General features: G+C 43.8%; 1 protein-coding gene across 2 annotated transcripts; it reads right to left on the minus strand.

The window, feature by feature from the left end:
• Nucleotides 1-10,236: 10,236 nt before the first annotated feature.
• GUCA2A (guanylate cyclase activator 2A) lies at nucleotides 10,237-16,750 on the minus strand. 2 transcript variants are annotated; one of them, XM_064730668.1, is made up of 4 exons: nucleotides 16,283-16,407; nucleotides 15,324-15,403; nucleotides 11,966-12,155; nucleotides 10,237-11,130 (listed from the first exon to the last, which is right to left on the minus strand). In XM_064730668.1, the coding sequence occupies exons 1-4, from the start codon at nucleotides 16,311-16,313 to the stop codon at nucleotides 11,066-11,068; spliced, it is 366 nt and encodes a 121-aa protein (XP_064586738.1). In that variant the 5' UTR covers nucleotides 16,314-16,407; the 3' UTR covers nucleotides 10,237-11,065. The 2 variants fall into 2 exon arrangements, with proteins under 2 accessions (XP_064586738.1, XP_064586737.1); XM_064730667.1 differs by lacking the exon at nucleotides 16,283-16,407 and adding an exon at nucleotides 16,732-16,750 and having other exon boundaries at nucleotides 10,272-11,130.
• Between the last annotated feature and the right edge of the window lie 173 nt (nucleotides 16,751-16,923).

Genomic DNA, 16,923 nt, shown 5'->3' on the forward strand with positions numbered 1-16,923 from the left:
TGCATAAGTTGTTTTTCATTGTACACTGTAAGATGGAGCTGCCTTCACTTCTTTACTTCTGTTCTGAAGATTCTGTCCCCCTGCACTGTGGGAATCACCCTCCCAGCACAACCACTGTGCCATTGTCACTCCCTTGCACTCAATTAAACACTTGGCTCTGGTTAAGGTGACATCAATGTGGGTCAGTGTTTTTGGGGGGGAAAACAGAGATCCTGAAGGTTTGCTGTGCTTCCTGGTGCACCCTCTAGTTGGTCTGGCTTCCTCTCTCATTTATCTTTAGGGATGATAAGTTATCATCCCTAAGAGGATTTGTGGGGTCAGTACTCTCCTGCTTTCTTCCCTTACTGATGGGACTCAGCACTTCTTTCCCAGTGTCTCCTTCTACCACCATTATTGGTGCAGTTTCTTTGAGGTCACAAGGGTTTGCAAAGCATTGCTGAGCTGCAGAGCTGAGTCTGGGTCTCTGTATTCTTGTGTTGAGAAGATAACACCTATTTTTCTCTTAATTATCTGGGTAACTGTCTTCTTTCTCACACAAATAGTTTGGGTTAATGAGGGATTTTCATTGCCCAACTCCTGTGTTTTCATAAAGAGAAGACCAGCAATGGAGCCTGGTTCTAGCTCCCCCTGTTTAAATTCTTGTGGGACCTGAACCTGACTTAGCCCTCCATCCTTGACAGAAATTTAGCTCTGACACTTTCCCCTAGAATGGGAATCAAGACCAGGACTATAGTCCTCAGAGCAGCAGCCAACTGGTAACAAGTTCAAGCCTTTCACCCATCCTTGGTGAGTACAACAATGCCCAGGAGGGAAAGAGCTTCCCCAAACCTGTTGTGGGACTCCACACAGCTCATTATTCCTTCTGGTTCTTTGAGCTTTCTCCAAATACGTGAGTTCAGCCAGTGGCCAGTGATGAGAACAGAAGACAGGACTGTTTCCCATCCAAGTCACACAAGCTCTGTCCACAAGGCCCTGTGTGATTTCTGAGTGATTCCAAGTCACTGCTCCCCACAGACAGTTCCAAACACTTCAGTGTGAGAAGGCAGAGACCAGTGCCTGAGTCAAGCACTCACATGAACGCAGCAAGAGAGGGAGCAGGGGCTTGTGCAGCTGTAGCTGATTCCATCTGAGCAGCTCTGACATTCAGGACTTAAAAATCACCCCTGTGTGCCCTGTGAGCTGCTGGGAGGGTGTTTGGCACCTGCAAGGTGGTTGTGTCTGCAGATCAATCATCCCTCCCACAGATTTGTGTCTGAGCTGTTATGCTGCAGGATGTGGTGGCCAAGGGATGCTGGGGCTTGAAGAGACACTGGAATTTGGGTAATGGTCAGCAGGAGGAAACTGGGGGGTCTCATGTAGAACTGAGCACTGACCACTTTTGCAGTGTCTCCAGGTGGGCAATTAAATATTAACCCTTTTCAGAGTTTTAGCTGCCTTTTGCCTAAGGCATGTTGAGCAAGACTGTTCATAAGCAAAGAGTCACAAAGATGATTGCCTAGACATGCTGCAGTTGTGTTCCAGCATCTCATTATGCCAGGAGTACATGAACAGGGATAGGCCTTGTCCCAGGTAACATAAAATGCAATGTCAGTCAGAGCAGGTGGAGACAAGCAAGGGAACGGAGCCTTTAGCACATCATAGCCCACGGGATGGGCTTTAGCACATCATTGCTCAAGTCAGTTGGCAACTTTGAACTGTGTCAAACTGCTCTGAGCTTTACTCATTGAACTAACTCAGTTTTTAGAAGCTCAAAAGAGAGTTTCAAAAAATTGAGAGGAGGCCGGCTGCTCAAGGCCACAGGCCCCTGAACACCAATGCCGGCCCTTTCCATGGGAAACAAAACTCACCTTCCCAGGCTCCTGATGTCAGATTGCAGGAGCCACTTGGCACTGTCAAAGCTGACACCTGAGTTGCCACAGGTGCCAGCTTGGGTCTGGCAACCACCCTGTGTATCGTGGAATTTCAGCAGCCAGCCGACAACTCCGGGCCATAGGCCCCTGAACACCAACCTCAGCCCTTTTCCCTTTCAAACCAAACTCACCATGCCAGGTTCCTGGTGTCAGTTTGCAGGAGGCCCTTGGGATAGTCAGGCACCCATTGGAGGTTGTGGCAGGTTGGGTCTGGCAGACAGCCTGAGCAGTTCGGGATTTCAGGTGGCAGCCAGCCCCTCAGGGCTCCGAGTCCTCTCCCTCTCTTCACATCCATACAAGTCCTGATCCACTATAATGGATCACTGTGGTGCACAGCTGTGGAGAACAGCTCAGAACGAGACCTTACAAGACATCAGAGTGGATGCCACAAGAGAGATGTGATTCCAATGACTGTCCAGCCTCCCAAGTCAAATCTTGGACAGAATCAGCACTGGGCTGAGGAACACAGAGGTCAGAGATGCACAGATGGACACCTCAGTTTCTGAGAAGCCCCTCAAAGGGCTAAAGCAAAAGACATGTGACACAAGACACCCAAAAGACACACAATGCATGACAGACAAGTGACACGACACCCACTGGGACTGCTCTGCCCTGAGCACCTCAGCATTGTGAGACTTTTCCTTTATGTGGCCTAAGGGGCCACCTCTTGCACATCCCTGCCTCCAAAGCTGACTCAAAAAGCCCTCCCAGCACCTCCCTTTCATCCCCTATTTGGGTCCCAGCCTTTGATTTATCTCACGGACATCCGAGGATGAGAATCCATGTCAGGTCCAAAGGAAGGCCTCCTTGCCCCCTGGGAATCTCCTATCACTGGGCTCTTGTCACTTGCTCAGCTATAATAAAGAACACCAAGCATCACTGCATGATTTTAGCTGCACAGGGGTTAAAAAACAACAATTCTGCCACTCACCATTCTCCTAAGGATGCCCAGGCCCTCAGGCCGCAGGCTCGGCCCTCAAGGCCATCGTCGCAGGGTAGGCTGGGGTTAAGGGGAGACAAGGTGATGTGGCACCCACATGAGGCTCCATGATGTTGTCAGGAAAATTAATCCACAAACACCAGAGGTTTTTGTCCAAAAAGGAGACAGAGGAGTCCCTTTCTGGCTTTATTCCAATAAAGGGAGAGGCCATGGGGCATTCCCTGGGGTCTCTCCAATTTTTGGAGGACCCAGCCTCCTTTTTATACCAATTTCCCAACCACATTTCCCTTCTCTCTTTCCCCACTGGCTGAGGTACTTGAGAGGTCCAGACTTCCCAAAACACCTGATACCAAAGATTTCCCTCTAATGTTCTACCCTCCCTTTTAATTTTTAATTCTTATGGAATTCAGGGGTTTTTCTTCCCCATTGTTTCTTTCATCTCTCAATGTCTAACTTCATTTATCAGCAAACCTAAAGTTTGTTTTGTAAAAGCAAATATCTTTTTCCATTCATCAATCAGTGAAATCCTTCCCATTGTTTCTTTTATCTCCCAGTGCTGGTTTTGTCTACCAGCAGTCCCACAGCTGGTTTGTAAAGACAAATCCCTCATTCCTCTCAATGGCAGGAACCTGTTCCAGCTTCAGGGGATAAGGATGGGACTGGTTTAGACACAAGCAATGATTTCCCCCTCCACACTTACACAAAACCAACAAGGAACGGATTTTCAAGAAGACCAAGGCAGAGTTAGCTGTTCCTTTCTGGTTTGTACTTAAGATCTCGAAGCCATGCAAACCTCTGTGGTTTGGGGGGTTTTTTTGGTATTTTCTTTTTAAATTCTTACCTGGGAGCCCTATATATGGTCTCCTCGAGGCAGATCTTATAAGCTCTAGGAGATTTATATAATAAATTCTATATTTTATAATTTATGATATGTAATTTATATATTATCTATATATTATACCTGAGATAGCTCAGCTACCTTAGAAGGCATAAAATCAGCAGGATGGCTTCTGTGGCAGTGTTGGAAACAGAAAAGTTTTATTAAAAGGCAAAATAACAAAGGTCTTTACAGCGAAAAACCAAGCCAGGGCCAGAGGTTCTTGCTCATGGTAAAACACCCCACAGAAGTGATTATTTCCTTTTATTCTCTTATTTTTCTAGTAAATTGCTCAGGTGGAACTTTTTGGCTCCTGTCCAACTGGCGATCCTTAAGTTTGAGGTGAAGTCCTCCAGGTCCTATGAGGTGTCTTTTTTGGTAATTGAGGAGAGAAACTTCTGGGCTTCTTTCCTTTTTTATGAGACAAAAGGCAGTTTTGTCACTCCGTCAACAGAGGGCGCATTCCTGTCACACAAAGGAGGCTGAAGAAGAAAGAACGGCCTGGAAAATCCTCTGGTGGTCAGTCATAAATCTCATGGCAATGTTTGTCACCCAGCCCTTCCCCAGGAAATCTGAGGATCCACTCACACTCTGTTTTGTACAGGGAGCCACAAAGAAAAATACCATCACCAGACATTCAGACATTTCCAAAGAATACCTAAAAGCACAAAACCCTGGTTCCTTCTGAGTGCCAGCTCAGGGCTTACCACTGCTTGTTCTGGACTTCTCATTTTCCATCCTGTGAAAAATGTGTGTTTTATGATTGGCTTTTTGCAAATATTATGAATATGCAACAGGTATTGCTTTTAAGAGTTAATCCTCTGTTGACGTGGGTCCTTTTGGGGGCTTATTTTGCCCAGAAAGAAGTACCTGGACTGTCTTCCAGGGAAGAATTCCTTCCCAATATCAAATCCACCCCTGCCCTCTGGCAGTGGAAGGCATTCCCTGTGTCCTGTCCCTTCATCCCTTGTCCCCAATCCCTCTCCAGCTCTCCTGGAGCCCTTCAGGCTCTGCAAGGTCTCTGAGGTGTCCCTGGAGTTTCTCCTCTCCAGGTGAGCACCCCCAGCTCTCCCAGCCTGGCTCCAGAGCAGAGGGAGCATCTCCATGTGCCTCAGGGACTTCTGACTGGCAGTGACAAGGTTTTGGTCACATCTCCAATGTCCAGAGTTACCACAGGACACTCCCTTGGCACAATCTGCTTTGCTCCTGGAATGCAGCAGGAAGAGAATTCTCTGTGTGATGTTCTGTGAATTCACCGCTCTCTGGTGATGTTATCTCTGCTGTTGACTTATCAGGGTTCAGACTTTCCACCTTCTCCAAAAACCATCTGTGCAGCAGCTGCACTGCTGGAGTGGCACCTTTGTTATTCCTGCCAGTTCCGTGTTGCTCTCTGTGCCTTTGTGTGCTCCCTCACCCACATCTGCTCCTGCCATCCTCATTCAGAGCCAGCACAGCAGCTCTGAAGCTCTGAGTCCACAGGAGATCAAAGATGCAGCTTTAGAGCACAAAAAGCCAAATGATATCACGTGGCATTCACATTTTCTGAAAAATCCCTTCACCCAGGATTTTTCTCCTGGGAAGCTGAGAAGCCTCAGAGAAAAGGAAAACAATTCTTACCTCATTTGCTTCTCCTGTGCTGTGCTCACATGTGGAATGTGTTTGGAGATTGTTTACCCACAGGTGATTGTTCCATTGCATTCTGCTGTGAATTATTTTGACTCTTTGGCCAATCAGGGCCAAGCTGTGTCAGGACTCTGGAGAGAGTCAGGAGTTTTCATTATTATCTTTTTAGCCTTCTGTAAGTATCCTTTCTGTATTCTTTAGTGTAGTTTAGTATAGCATTCTTTAATATAATATAGTATCATAAAATAATAAATTAACCTTCTGAGAACATGGAGTCAGATTCATCATTCCTGCCTTCTAGGGGGAACCCAAATGCAATAATACCAGACAAGGGGAATTTAACAAAATTCTCAGGCAGTGGGTTCAGAATAATCATAAATATTTCTTTTTCACCAACAAATTTGCACCACACTTGGTTCAAGCTTCCAAAATAATAAAAAAGAGATCTTCTAGAGCTGTTAAAAGCCAATGTGGTCATGAGCAAACTGAGACATTAATCCTTGGAAGTGTCACAGCAGTGTCACTGGATGTGCCTCTCTGAAGGACCTGGAAATAAGAGACCCTTCCATGATTAACCTGTTTCTCACAATTGCCCCTGCACCCTTTTCCTCTCCTTGTTCCCAGAATAAAGAAGTTCATTTCCCTCCACCTGATGTGCCACAGACCCCTCACCACCTTGGTCACCTTGCACAGGATTTTCCAGGTTTTTTCCCAGGAGAGAGGTTGGTCATCTACCAGGAGATATCAAAAAGTCAAAGATCCCTGGGGACAACTGAAAATTCCCAGCTGGGAGACACCAAAGTGTGGAGTATTTGCTATTTAAAGCAGCTGAATGCTAACAGGGAAATTGGGATTCACTGTGTCACCTCATCCTCTGGAACAGCAAAGCAGAATATTTACTGATCTGGTCAAAAAGTGTCTCACCATGACAGGAGTGAAAACAACAATAAAATACTTTTATAAAATGAAAATGAAATAAGTAAAATGAAATAAAATGAGTAAATAAATGAATAAATATAATAGATAAAATTAATACGTAACATGAAAACAACAAAATACTTTTATAAAATGAAAATGAAATAAATAAAATGAAATTAATAAATAAAAATAAATAAGTAAATAAAAATAATAAAATAATAAATAAAAATATGAAATAAAATGAAAACAATAAAATACTTTTATAAAATGAAAATTAAAAAAATTAAATGAAATTAATAAATAAAAAATAAGTAAATAAAAATAAAATTATTAAATAAAATTAAAATAATGAAAGACTTTTATAAAATGAAAATTAAATAAATAATATGAAATTAATAAATCAATTTTTAAAATAAATAAATAAATAAAATTAAAACAATAAAATACTTTTATCAGCAGTTCTGATTCCAGTGCCTGATAGTGCAAATATCCCAGACAGAGCAGGACATGGAGTTTGTCCTTCAGGTTCTTGGGAAAAAGAAAAGAACAAGTTAAGCTCCTGGAAAGACTTAAGAGTGTTTATATCTCCAACTTGGTATTTTTTATCAGGACATGCAAAATATTTAATGCAAATTCCCCTTGGGTGTGCCATTACTTTTATGGACTTTTTATGGCTTATAAAGCAAATCACGTCATCGCTGGTACTTTCTCTGACCCTTTGGTTAAAGTGTTACCCCAAGGACAATCCCATCTTTGTGTGCTCAGTGTTTGCTGAGCTCTCCAGGATCCCTGGATTTGTGTGGGGTGGGAGCAGAGCCCCACCCAGGGGTGACACCAACGCCATCAACACTTCCTGCAACCATTCTGCATTTTTTTCCAGGAAAAGTATTGAAATTTTCCCAAAAAAAGAGCCTAATTTAAAGTTAGCAAATACTTCTTCTGTTTCCTAGGTGGGGGGGGGACAGGTAAGAATTTACCGAGATTGAACAAAAAAGACAAAAATAAGGGTGAGAGCTGAAATGAACTGCTCAGAGAGGTGGTGGAGTCTCCAAAAATCATCTGGAATTCCAGATTCCAAAATTCGTCTGGAAACATTCCTGGGCACTCAGGTGACAGAGAGGTGGGACTGGGTCACCCCCAGTGTCCCTCCCAACCTCAACCACCCCAGGATTCTGTGGAGAAATGGGTTTGAGCCTCCACATTTCTGTGCATTTGAAAGGAAGAAAGGGTTTTTTTGCTGTTAAAACAACTTCGTGCCTCAAATGCCGTCTGGATTTATTCCTTAAGGGAAAATTAAAATAAATAAATAAATAAATAAATAAATAAATAAATAAATAAATAAATGGGGGAGGAAAGAAGTGAGGGTTAACAAGCGAAAATTTAAATAAATAAATAGATAAATAAATAAAGGGGTGGGGAGGGGAAGAAAGAAGCAAGGGTTAACAAACATTCTGAGATACAGGAAGAATATGGGAAAACTAGGACATGATAATTGCCAGAAATTAGCTTGGAGGCCAATGGTTAATGAGAATAGAAGCAGATAAACACAACATTTCTGGATAGAAGGGATGCAGGGTAGGAATTTGAAAGAGGTGATTGGGATTTTAATGGTTGTCTGAGAACTCTGGTGGCTAGAACTAGAGAAGAGAGAAAAAACATGAGAAATACGTAGAAATTATATATTTTAAGCTAAGAAAAAAATTATCAATCCAGGGAATTTTGACCTTCAGCAGAATAGAGGGGGAAATGGGCAAGGAAATCCCATAAGGACCAAGAGTCACAGAAAGGGAGGAATAATGAAAGCTGGATAAAGAGCCACATTGTGGAATCAAGGAGAAAAAAAATCCAAAAATTAGAGATAAGAGACTAGGGATGGTGACAGTAGGAACGAGCAGAACTGGCAGCCAATAAATAGAATAAATGGATGTATCAGCCAAGACCTGGGTAATGTGGAAATGTGGAAGAGCCAAGCAAAGTGAGGAGAAAGGTAAGAGAAATTTGGGGAGAAATGTGAGGCAAATTTAAGGGGGAACAGGCACAGAATTCAGTGCATCCATTATGATGAGAAAGGGGAAAATCCCACACAGAATGATAACACAGAATTCCACAAAGGGATGAGGGGAATCAGGGGCAGGGGCTGGGCACAGGAGCTCTTGGAATCACGGAATTACTGATGGAATTTGTCATCTCAACAGCTGCAAGGAAGCTCCACAGTTGGGAACTGGCAATAAAGGAGTGAAATAAAGGTGAGTGAAATCTCAAATGAGGAGAGGAGAGAGATATCAGCACCAGGCTGACGTCTGTGCTCTGATTGGTGATTAAACATTAATAGCAACCAGAGAATCAGTCACACCAGAGCAGCCCAGGCCGGTCTGGGTTGGGAGGGATCCTGAAGCCCATCCCTGCCTGGGCAGGGACATTTCCATCCCAACAGGTGCTCCAAGCCCTGTCCAAGCTGATCTTGGCTCCTTGGGATTCAGGAGTCACTTCTAGAACACAAGTGGAGAACAGGAATGAACTTTTTAATACGTGGAAATAATGGATTTAGAAATAAGGAGGGTGTGAGGCAACACAAGCCTGATGGTTTGGTGAAAAATAAGGGAATCAACATGATCTTTTCTCATAACACAAATTACCCAACTGAATCCTCAGTGAGACAATTCCTTGTAGTTCATTTTTCAGGAACTGAGGTGTTGAACAATCACAGAATGGTTTGGGTTGGAAGGGACCCCAGAGATCATTCAGCTCCAGCCCCTGGCAGGGGGACCTGCTGGACCTGCAGTTCTGTATCCCAGATTAACACCAGCAGTTTGTCCTCTCTGGCTCTGGACTGAAGGCACTGAGACAGCAGTTCATGTTCACACTCAGCTGTTTATTATTTCTTATCAGTGAAACAGTCTCACTGCTGTGAGTTCTGCAGCTTTTCATTAGAAGGCACAAAATCCCCAACAATCCCTTGGTACAAGGGCTTTTCAGACTGAACTGTCCAGTTAAGAGCTGACACCTGGATTATTTCCCCTTTTAACCCAATAACTGATCCCACAGAGCTGCAATGGGGACTTTTCTGCCCAATTACAAAATGCCACCCAAACCCATGGAGAAGAAGCCCAGGACAACACCCTGTGCCCTCCATCTTGCTGCCATCCACAACCCTCAATTTCTCACCCAGTGATCCACCTGCACTGCTCTCTGTAATCTATTTCACATTTTTGTGGATTCCAGTCTATTCTGGAGTTTATGAAACTTTCTCCATGGATGAGGGTCAGAGTCAGTGCTGCCCTGGGGGTCAGGGCACCCCAGAGCAGACACAGAAATATTCCTGTGCCCTGGGCTTCCACAGTTGGACATCAAGAGAAGTTTCCTCATGGAAAACGTGGTCAGGAATAGGAAGGGGCTGCCCAGGGCAGTGGTGGAGTCCCCATCCCTGGAGGTGTCCAAGGAAAGACTGGGGATGACTATATTATATTATAATTATATTATAATTATATTATAATTATATTATAATTATATTATATTATGCTATACTAAAACTATACTAAAGAATAGAGAAAGGCTCTTACAGAAGGCTTAACAAGATGCCATTTAAAAACTCATAATTGCTTCCAGAGTCTCAACACAGTTGGACTGTGATTGGTCATTTATAAAAAACAATTCACATGTTGGATAAACAATCTCCAAACCACATTCCAAAGCAGCAAAACACAGGAGAAGCAATCAGACAATTATTGCTTTCATTTTTCTCTGAGGTTCCTCGGCTTCCCAGGAGAAGAAATCCTGGTGAAGGGATTTTTCAGAAAATATGACAGTGACAGTTTTAAGTTCAGGACATTGTTAAAAGATAAGTTTTATTCAGGGAAGCTGCAGATATGAAATGCCTTACATGGGGAAAAAGCAAGGAGGCAAGAAGAGGATCCTAAAACAAAACCCACCCCAAAACCCAGCAATAACAAACAAATAAACAAAAATATCCAAATTATTACTAGTTTTTTATTGCCTGTACAGCATATAAACATGAAGAAAATTTCTTTACAATCTTGCCACCAATAAATAAAACAGACAATGCTTTCATTTCAGTGTGATTCTAGCACTGCACTTTAGAATTATTTTCTCTCAAAGAGAGTTTGAAGAACCTTGATACCCAGCCAGTGAAGAAGTGTTCCTGTGCTCCTCTACACCCATTCCCCAAATCAACAACAATCAGTACAAGGACCAGGCTGATTTCTGGCTGCCAGAATGTTCCTGAACAGCAGGAATTCAGCTTGAGTTACTCATTGCAGTTCTGCTACAAACTCAGAGGAGTCACCTGCAGACAGGGGGAAAGGAAAGGGATCCAACCCACTGGGAATGAGGGCTGAAAAAGGGAATAATCCAGTGATGTTGTGTGTAGGGGAGGCCAAATCACAGGTAGATATTAATGATTAGATACTGCTTATTGGACATTAAAAATTAGCCATCAAAGAGGCTGCAGGGCATGCTGAGTTTCACAGTTTGTTCAAATCCAGGGAAAACAGTGGGAAACGAAACCCAGGGCATTTCCATTGCAGTGTCACCCAACTCGTGCAGCCCTGGAAGCTCTCAGAGGAGTCCCAGCCTCCTTGCTGGCAGATCTGCTCTGCTCCAGGTGCTGCAGCACTGCAGGGATGTCCCCACGAGTCCCCACGAGCTGGCAGCTGCAGCTTGGCTGCAGTTGAAGGGAGGTGAAGCCCAGGAATATTGATTGGTGAAAGCACATGATCTTTGCACAGGAATGCACAAACTTCCCAGCTGGACGTGTCTTGTGTGGGTTTTTCCACCTTCTCAGAAGCAGCCAGCACAGGCAGCGTTGGCACAGATCTCACACAGGTCGTCCTCAGCAGCCAGGCCTGTCCAGGAGAAAAAGGGATTCAGTTGGGTGCCAGGAGGGCAGAGCCACCTGCCAAAGCTTTGGAAACTGCTTTGCATTTCTACTTCACCACTTGAAAGATCCTTGCAGGTAGAAGTGCTCTGAGTAAAATTAACTCGTGCTAAAATCTGACTGAAGGGATGAAATCAAACCTGAATTCCTTGGGAAGCCATGAGAACTAAGAGGACAACAGGATGTGGCAGCATTTTATCCTAAAGTGTCCCTTGTACTGGACAGCAGATTACTGCAATAGAATAACTTTAAAAAGCAAACACTGCAGCAGCAGCAACCCGTGGCAGAGGGACTTTGGACAAGGAGGAATAAGCTAGAGAAGGGTAAATTTAGATGAGATTTTGGGAGGAAAATCCTCCCTGTGGAGGTGCTGAGGCCCTGGCACAGCTGTGGGTGCCCCTGGATCCCTGGCAGTGCCCAAGGCCAGGCTGGGCAGGGCTGGGAGCACCCTGGGACAGGGGAAGGTGTCCCTGCCATGGCAGGGGTGGAGTGGGATGAGCTTTAAGGGCCCCCCAACCAAACTATTCAGTGATTCCATTATTCTGCTTTGGGTGAACTTGTCCCTGTCACAGCAGTGGGATGTGCCCAGAGAACAGCTCAGCTCAGCCCTGCAGGAATTTTCCTTGGGTGGTTCACGGAGCCCAAGCTTTGCAGGAGAAAGAGCAGCACAAATGCAGCACAAACCCTCCCAGCTGCCCCAGAAGTGACACAGAAGCAATTCCAAGGCTTTGCCTCCTGCTGCTGGAATGTTTAAGGTTAAAAATCGTGGTAAAAATGAAAACTATGAAATAGGAGTGACATACTCAGCCTCTTGAAAATCATGGGTGCATCCTCCCTCTTGCACACAGGCCTGAACTCCTCGGGGAGGTGTTTGTCCTGGCATGGGGAGTAGCTGGCCATGGGCACCATCATGCGAGGGTTGATGGGTTTGCTGCCCTCCATGAGCTCCTTCAGCTTCTTCACAGACTCCAGGGGGAATTTAAAGTCTCCATCCTATAAAGAACCAAAAAAAAAAGAAGTGTCAGGAAGCCAGGCCTTTGGCAAATCCATTCCATTGCAACCATTTCTCCCAAAAAATACAGCAGAGGGAAAAGATGGTGTTGAAAGAAAGGCAAGAAAACCTGAGTGAAGGCAGTGGACAGAGGGAGAATTCAGTCCCATAAAATGTGGGATAGGAAGATCCAGGCTGGGAATCTTCAGCCTAAAAAGAGAAAACTGGGAAATATCACAGAACCCTGGAAGGGGTTGTGTTGGAAGGGACCTTTAAGCTCTTCTCATTCCCCCCTGCCATGGACAGGGAAACTTCCACTGTCCCAGGCTGCTGCCAGCTCCATCCAGCACTTCCAGGGATATGAAGTAGAGATCTACAAAATCATGGCTGGAATGGGGATAACTGGGGATTTATTTGGTTCACTGTTCTCCTAACACAGCAGGGCAAATGCCAAGTGTTGGCTGTGCCACACAAAAGCAGCAATCCCTGGCCCTGCAATCCCACCCTGTGCCCATTGAAAACTTGCTCACACAATCTGTGAAAAACAAGTTTTTGGAAGCATAAATATAACACCAGAAACTTAAGGAAGCTGGGGCAGGACTCTGAGAAATGTTACTCTATGTTTTAGCTGCTTCTCCTGTTCATCAGCAAAGGGTCATTCCCTCAGTTTCAAGAGATTTCCCCTTTTTGAGGTTATAAATTTAAGTTGCAGCTGTCTAACCAAGTGCACAAAGTCTGTACCCATCTGCAGATAATCAGAGTTTGGTCTAGAAAGCAAATAAGCATTTTCAAACTGATTGATATTTGCTGTTTTACCGTGGTTTCATGACCAACATGTGGTCAGTAAGGCGATGTGGGAGGCTCCAACCCCATGGCAGGGTTTGGGATGAGATGAATTTTATTGTCCCTTCCAACCCAAACCATCCTGGGATTCTGGAGTCAGGTAAAGAAATAAAATGCAGTGACTGATACAGCACAAAACCAAATATTAGCATTTATTTCACATCCCCATGAGTCCAATGGGGAATGGTGTGAAATGAGTGAGGAGGGGATTTGATTCTGGCTGGGGTTTTGGCGGGTTTTTTACAGCACTACATTATTTTGGTGTTCAAGGTTTAAAAACCCAGTCAGATAAACTTTGGATACGTATTTACTACGTCAAAATCTCGTCTCCTGCAATCAGTTTATGATCTTACTCTGGTTAATTTATCAGTTGACCTCGAGGATCTTAGACATCTTTTCTGATCCTAATGGTCTATAAAAGCTAATCAGGCCCTGGCATCAGCACCCTGGTGGAGTCACCATCCCTGGAAGTGCTCCAAAAACACATGGATGTGACAGGGGACAAGGTGGATCTCTCTGTGCTGGAGGAACAGTTGGATTTAATAATCTTAACGGGATTTTCCAACCTAAACAACTTTCTGATTCTGTGATCAGCCCTGGCTGCCTGTGAAAAATTCACTTTTCCTATGAAGGCAGCTCTAGATTCATATGTAGTCACACAACTGAGAAAAAAACACCATAGAATTAAAAAAAAGGGTTTTTCAATTTCAATCTCACAATTTCAGAGAAACCAGGAACTGGGAAGAAACCCTGATATCTGCAGGTCCTGGGGACAAAAAAGAACAAAGGAACAGCAAAACAGAGACAAAACCACCTCAAGTAAGAAAGATGTATTAGAGAGAGGTAAATTTGACATCCTCTGGGACAAGGAAGGAAAGTGTCAGGAGCAATTTCAGAAAGAAGAGTGCAAGCCAGCTTTGTGCAGTGAATAATCACAGAATCAGTCAGACCTCAAAGACTTGAGGTGAAAGGAGTGCAAGACTCAGAGTTCACTGCATGTACAATGGGGAAAACATGGATTTAATGATTAATGAGAGGAGAATTCCAGCTCAAACTCCAGAGATGCACTCCATACTCTCTTACATAACCTAGAAGCAGCCATTCTCATTTATTAATATATTTTATGGCTGCAAGTGGAAAATGGGAATGTTTTTCACTGAGTAGGAAGGTGTTTGCTCCTCTGGAGAATGTAAATGTTGAAGAATGGTTTGAGAGAAAGGAATAGCTTAAACCTGCTACCTCTGGCTACCTCTGTCATCCAAAGGACAAAAAAAGGATAGTCCAGGACACAAAGGTTCCTTATCCCTGGACACCAGCTGCTCACACATAAAGAGAGTCAATAATTGTTTAACAAGTGTTGGTTTTTATTAGTTTTCCTGGTCCTCAGAGGAAAGTGTTTACATTGCAATCAGACTGAAATCTCCTCTCAGGAGGAGAGCAGAGAGATCCAAAGCTTCCCCAAAAACAAACCAGGGCCCTGAGGTACCTTCCTAACCCCTTCCACATTGTGTGGAGTGTCATGGTTTGACGCTACAAAACTCCCCAAAAAACTCAAACTTCCTTTTCAAACCAGGACATGGAGTATCAGCCAGAGGTGACACCTCTGGAGCTGGTGCTCCCCTGGCACAACTTGAGGCCATGTGGCATTCACATTTTCTGGGAAAAATCCCTTTGCTTGGGATTTTTCTCCTGAGAAGCTGAGAGGCTTCAAAGAAAAAGGAAAACAATAATTATCTGATTTGCTTCTCCTGTGTTTTACTCCTTTAGAATGTGTTTGGAGGTTGTTTACCCACGGGTGATTGTGTACTTGGAAGATTTCACAGAGGCTCCTTTAATCACTCCTCTGCCCATTAATATTTAATTGGATCCAGCCAAGCTCTTCTTTGCCCTTTTTTTACAGGCTCCATCCCATAAACTCACAGATCATTCCCACAAAGAACCTCCTACCTAGAACCAGGTAACACAAAATAATTTCTTTGTTCACACCTTGTTTGCACCACTCTCTCTAAAGTCAGCACCTTCACTGCACATGGCTTTAGGTCTAGGAGAAAATTCTGGGCAGGAAACACCTCAGTCCCTAAAGGATTTCAGAGCAGAGGTGTGGCTGGAGGAGGTAAATAAACAGCAGCAGCATTTAGTGATACCTGAAGTGTTTTACAGAAGGAAAACCCAGAGAATGGGGAGAGACAGGTGGAAATCAAGGCAGAGCAAAGCAAAAATTCAGATCTATTAATTCAGGTCAAGATCCCTGTTGCAACCAGAAGTTTAAAAAATATCATCACTTTGTTGAATTTGTAATAATGACACATAAAAGAGAAATAACTCACCTGAACATAGACTGCCTGGGAGATGTGCACCAGGACAAGGGCTGCCAGGACTGTCCAGGAAAGAAAGCTTTTCATGGTGCCTGCAAAGCCAAATTTCTCCTCAACCGGACAGATTTTATTTCCTCTACCTTTGGCCTTTCTTTGGCCTTTTTGTGTCTCTCAGACTTTCCCTCCTCTGAGCTCTCAGACTCAGCAGTCAGAGCTTTATAAAGACTCCCTCCAGCCTGGTGCTGGTAATCCATTAATCCAGACTTTCTATTGCCATGCCATAAACCCTGAGGGGACTCTCAGTTATCTGCCCACAGGTACAGCTGGGCAGTCACACCCAGGCACATCCTGCCCTTTATGAGTCGCTCCCACTTTGAGCCACTGGCCCTGACACAGGCAGGCAACGCATTCCCAACTGCAATAAATAAATAAACGGTGGGGACTGAGCTCAGCAACACCTCAAAGTGCCCATGGGCACTTTCTGCACAACTGGGAGTGAAAAAAGAAGTTTGGAAGGAGATAGAAAAAAAATTGTTCCAGCCAGTTGGCTGTTCTGGGAGTCTCAGGAATGTGGGGTGCAATCACATAATCAGGGAATTGTTAAAGTCAGAGAAGCCCTCTAAGATTGTTGATGTGGATGTGACACCAGGGGACAGGGTGGATCTCTCTATGCTGGAACAGTTGGATTTAATAATCTTAAAGGGATTTTCCAACCTAAACAACTTTCTGATTCTGTGAAGCCCTCTAAGATTGTTGAGTCCAACCATCAACCCAGGATCTGGGGGTAGGTTGCTCACCATTAACCTTGTCCCCAAATGCCACATCAAAAAATGCCTTTTTGGAACATCTCCAGGCATGGTGACTTCACCACTGGCCTGGGCAGCCCCTTCCAGTGCCTGCCCACCCTTTCCACAGAGAGATTTTCCCAACATCCAACCTAAAGCTCCCCTGGCACAACATGTGACATTTACATTTTCTGGAAAAAATCCTTTTGCTTAGCATTTTTCTCCTGAGAAGCTGAAAAGCCTCAGAGAAAAAGGAAAACAAAAATGATCTGATTTGCTTCTCCTGTGTTTTACTCCTTTAGAGTGTGTTTGGAGATTGTTCACCCACAGGTGATTGTTTTATTGGATTCTGCTGAGAGTTGTTTTCACTCAATGGTCAGTGAGTGCCAAGCTGTGTCAAGACTCTGGAAAGAGTCACAAGTTTTCATTATTATCTTTTTAGCCTTCTGTAAGTATCCTTTCTGTATTCTTTAGTATAGTTTAGTATTCTTTTATATAATATAGTACCATAAAATAATAAATTCTTTTATATAATAAATATATATTAATAAATAAATATATTGAATATAAAATAAATATAATAAATATAATAAATAAATATAATAAGTTCTATTCTAATAAATATAGTATAGTACCATAAAATAATAAATTAGCCTTCATGAAGTCAGATTCATCATTTCTTCCTTCGTCTGGGGGGAACCCAAATACAATAACGTAATTTCTGGTCCTGTCCTTGGTGATCCCACTCCTGTCAGGCTTTGGAGAGAGCTGAGGACCAGGGCAGAGAACCCCAGGCTGTGCTGCCCATGCCCAGCTATGAAATGTCC

This window comes from Zonotrichia leucophrys, chromosome 21, assembly GCF_028769735.1.
Source record: "Zonotrichia leucophrys gambelii isolate GWCS_2022_RI chromosome 21, RI_Zleu_2.0, whole genome shotgun sequence".
NCBI classification, from domain to species: Eukaryota; Metazoa; Chordata; class Aves; order Passeriformes; family Passerellidae; genus Zonotrichia; species Zonotrichia leucophrys.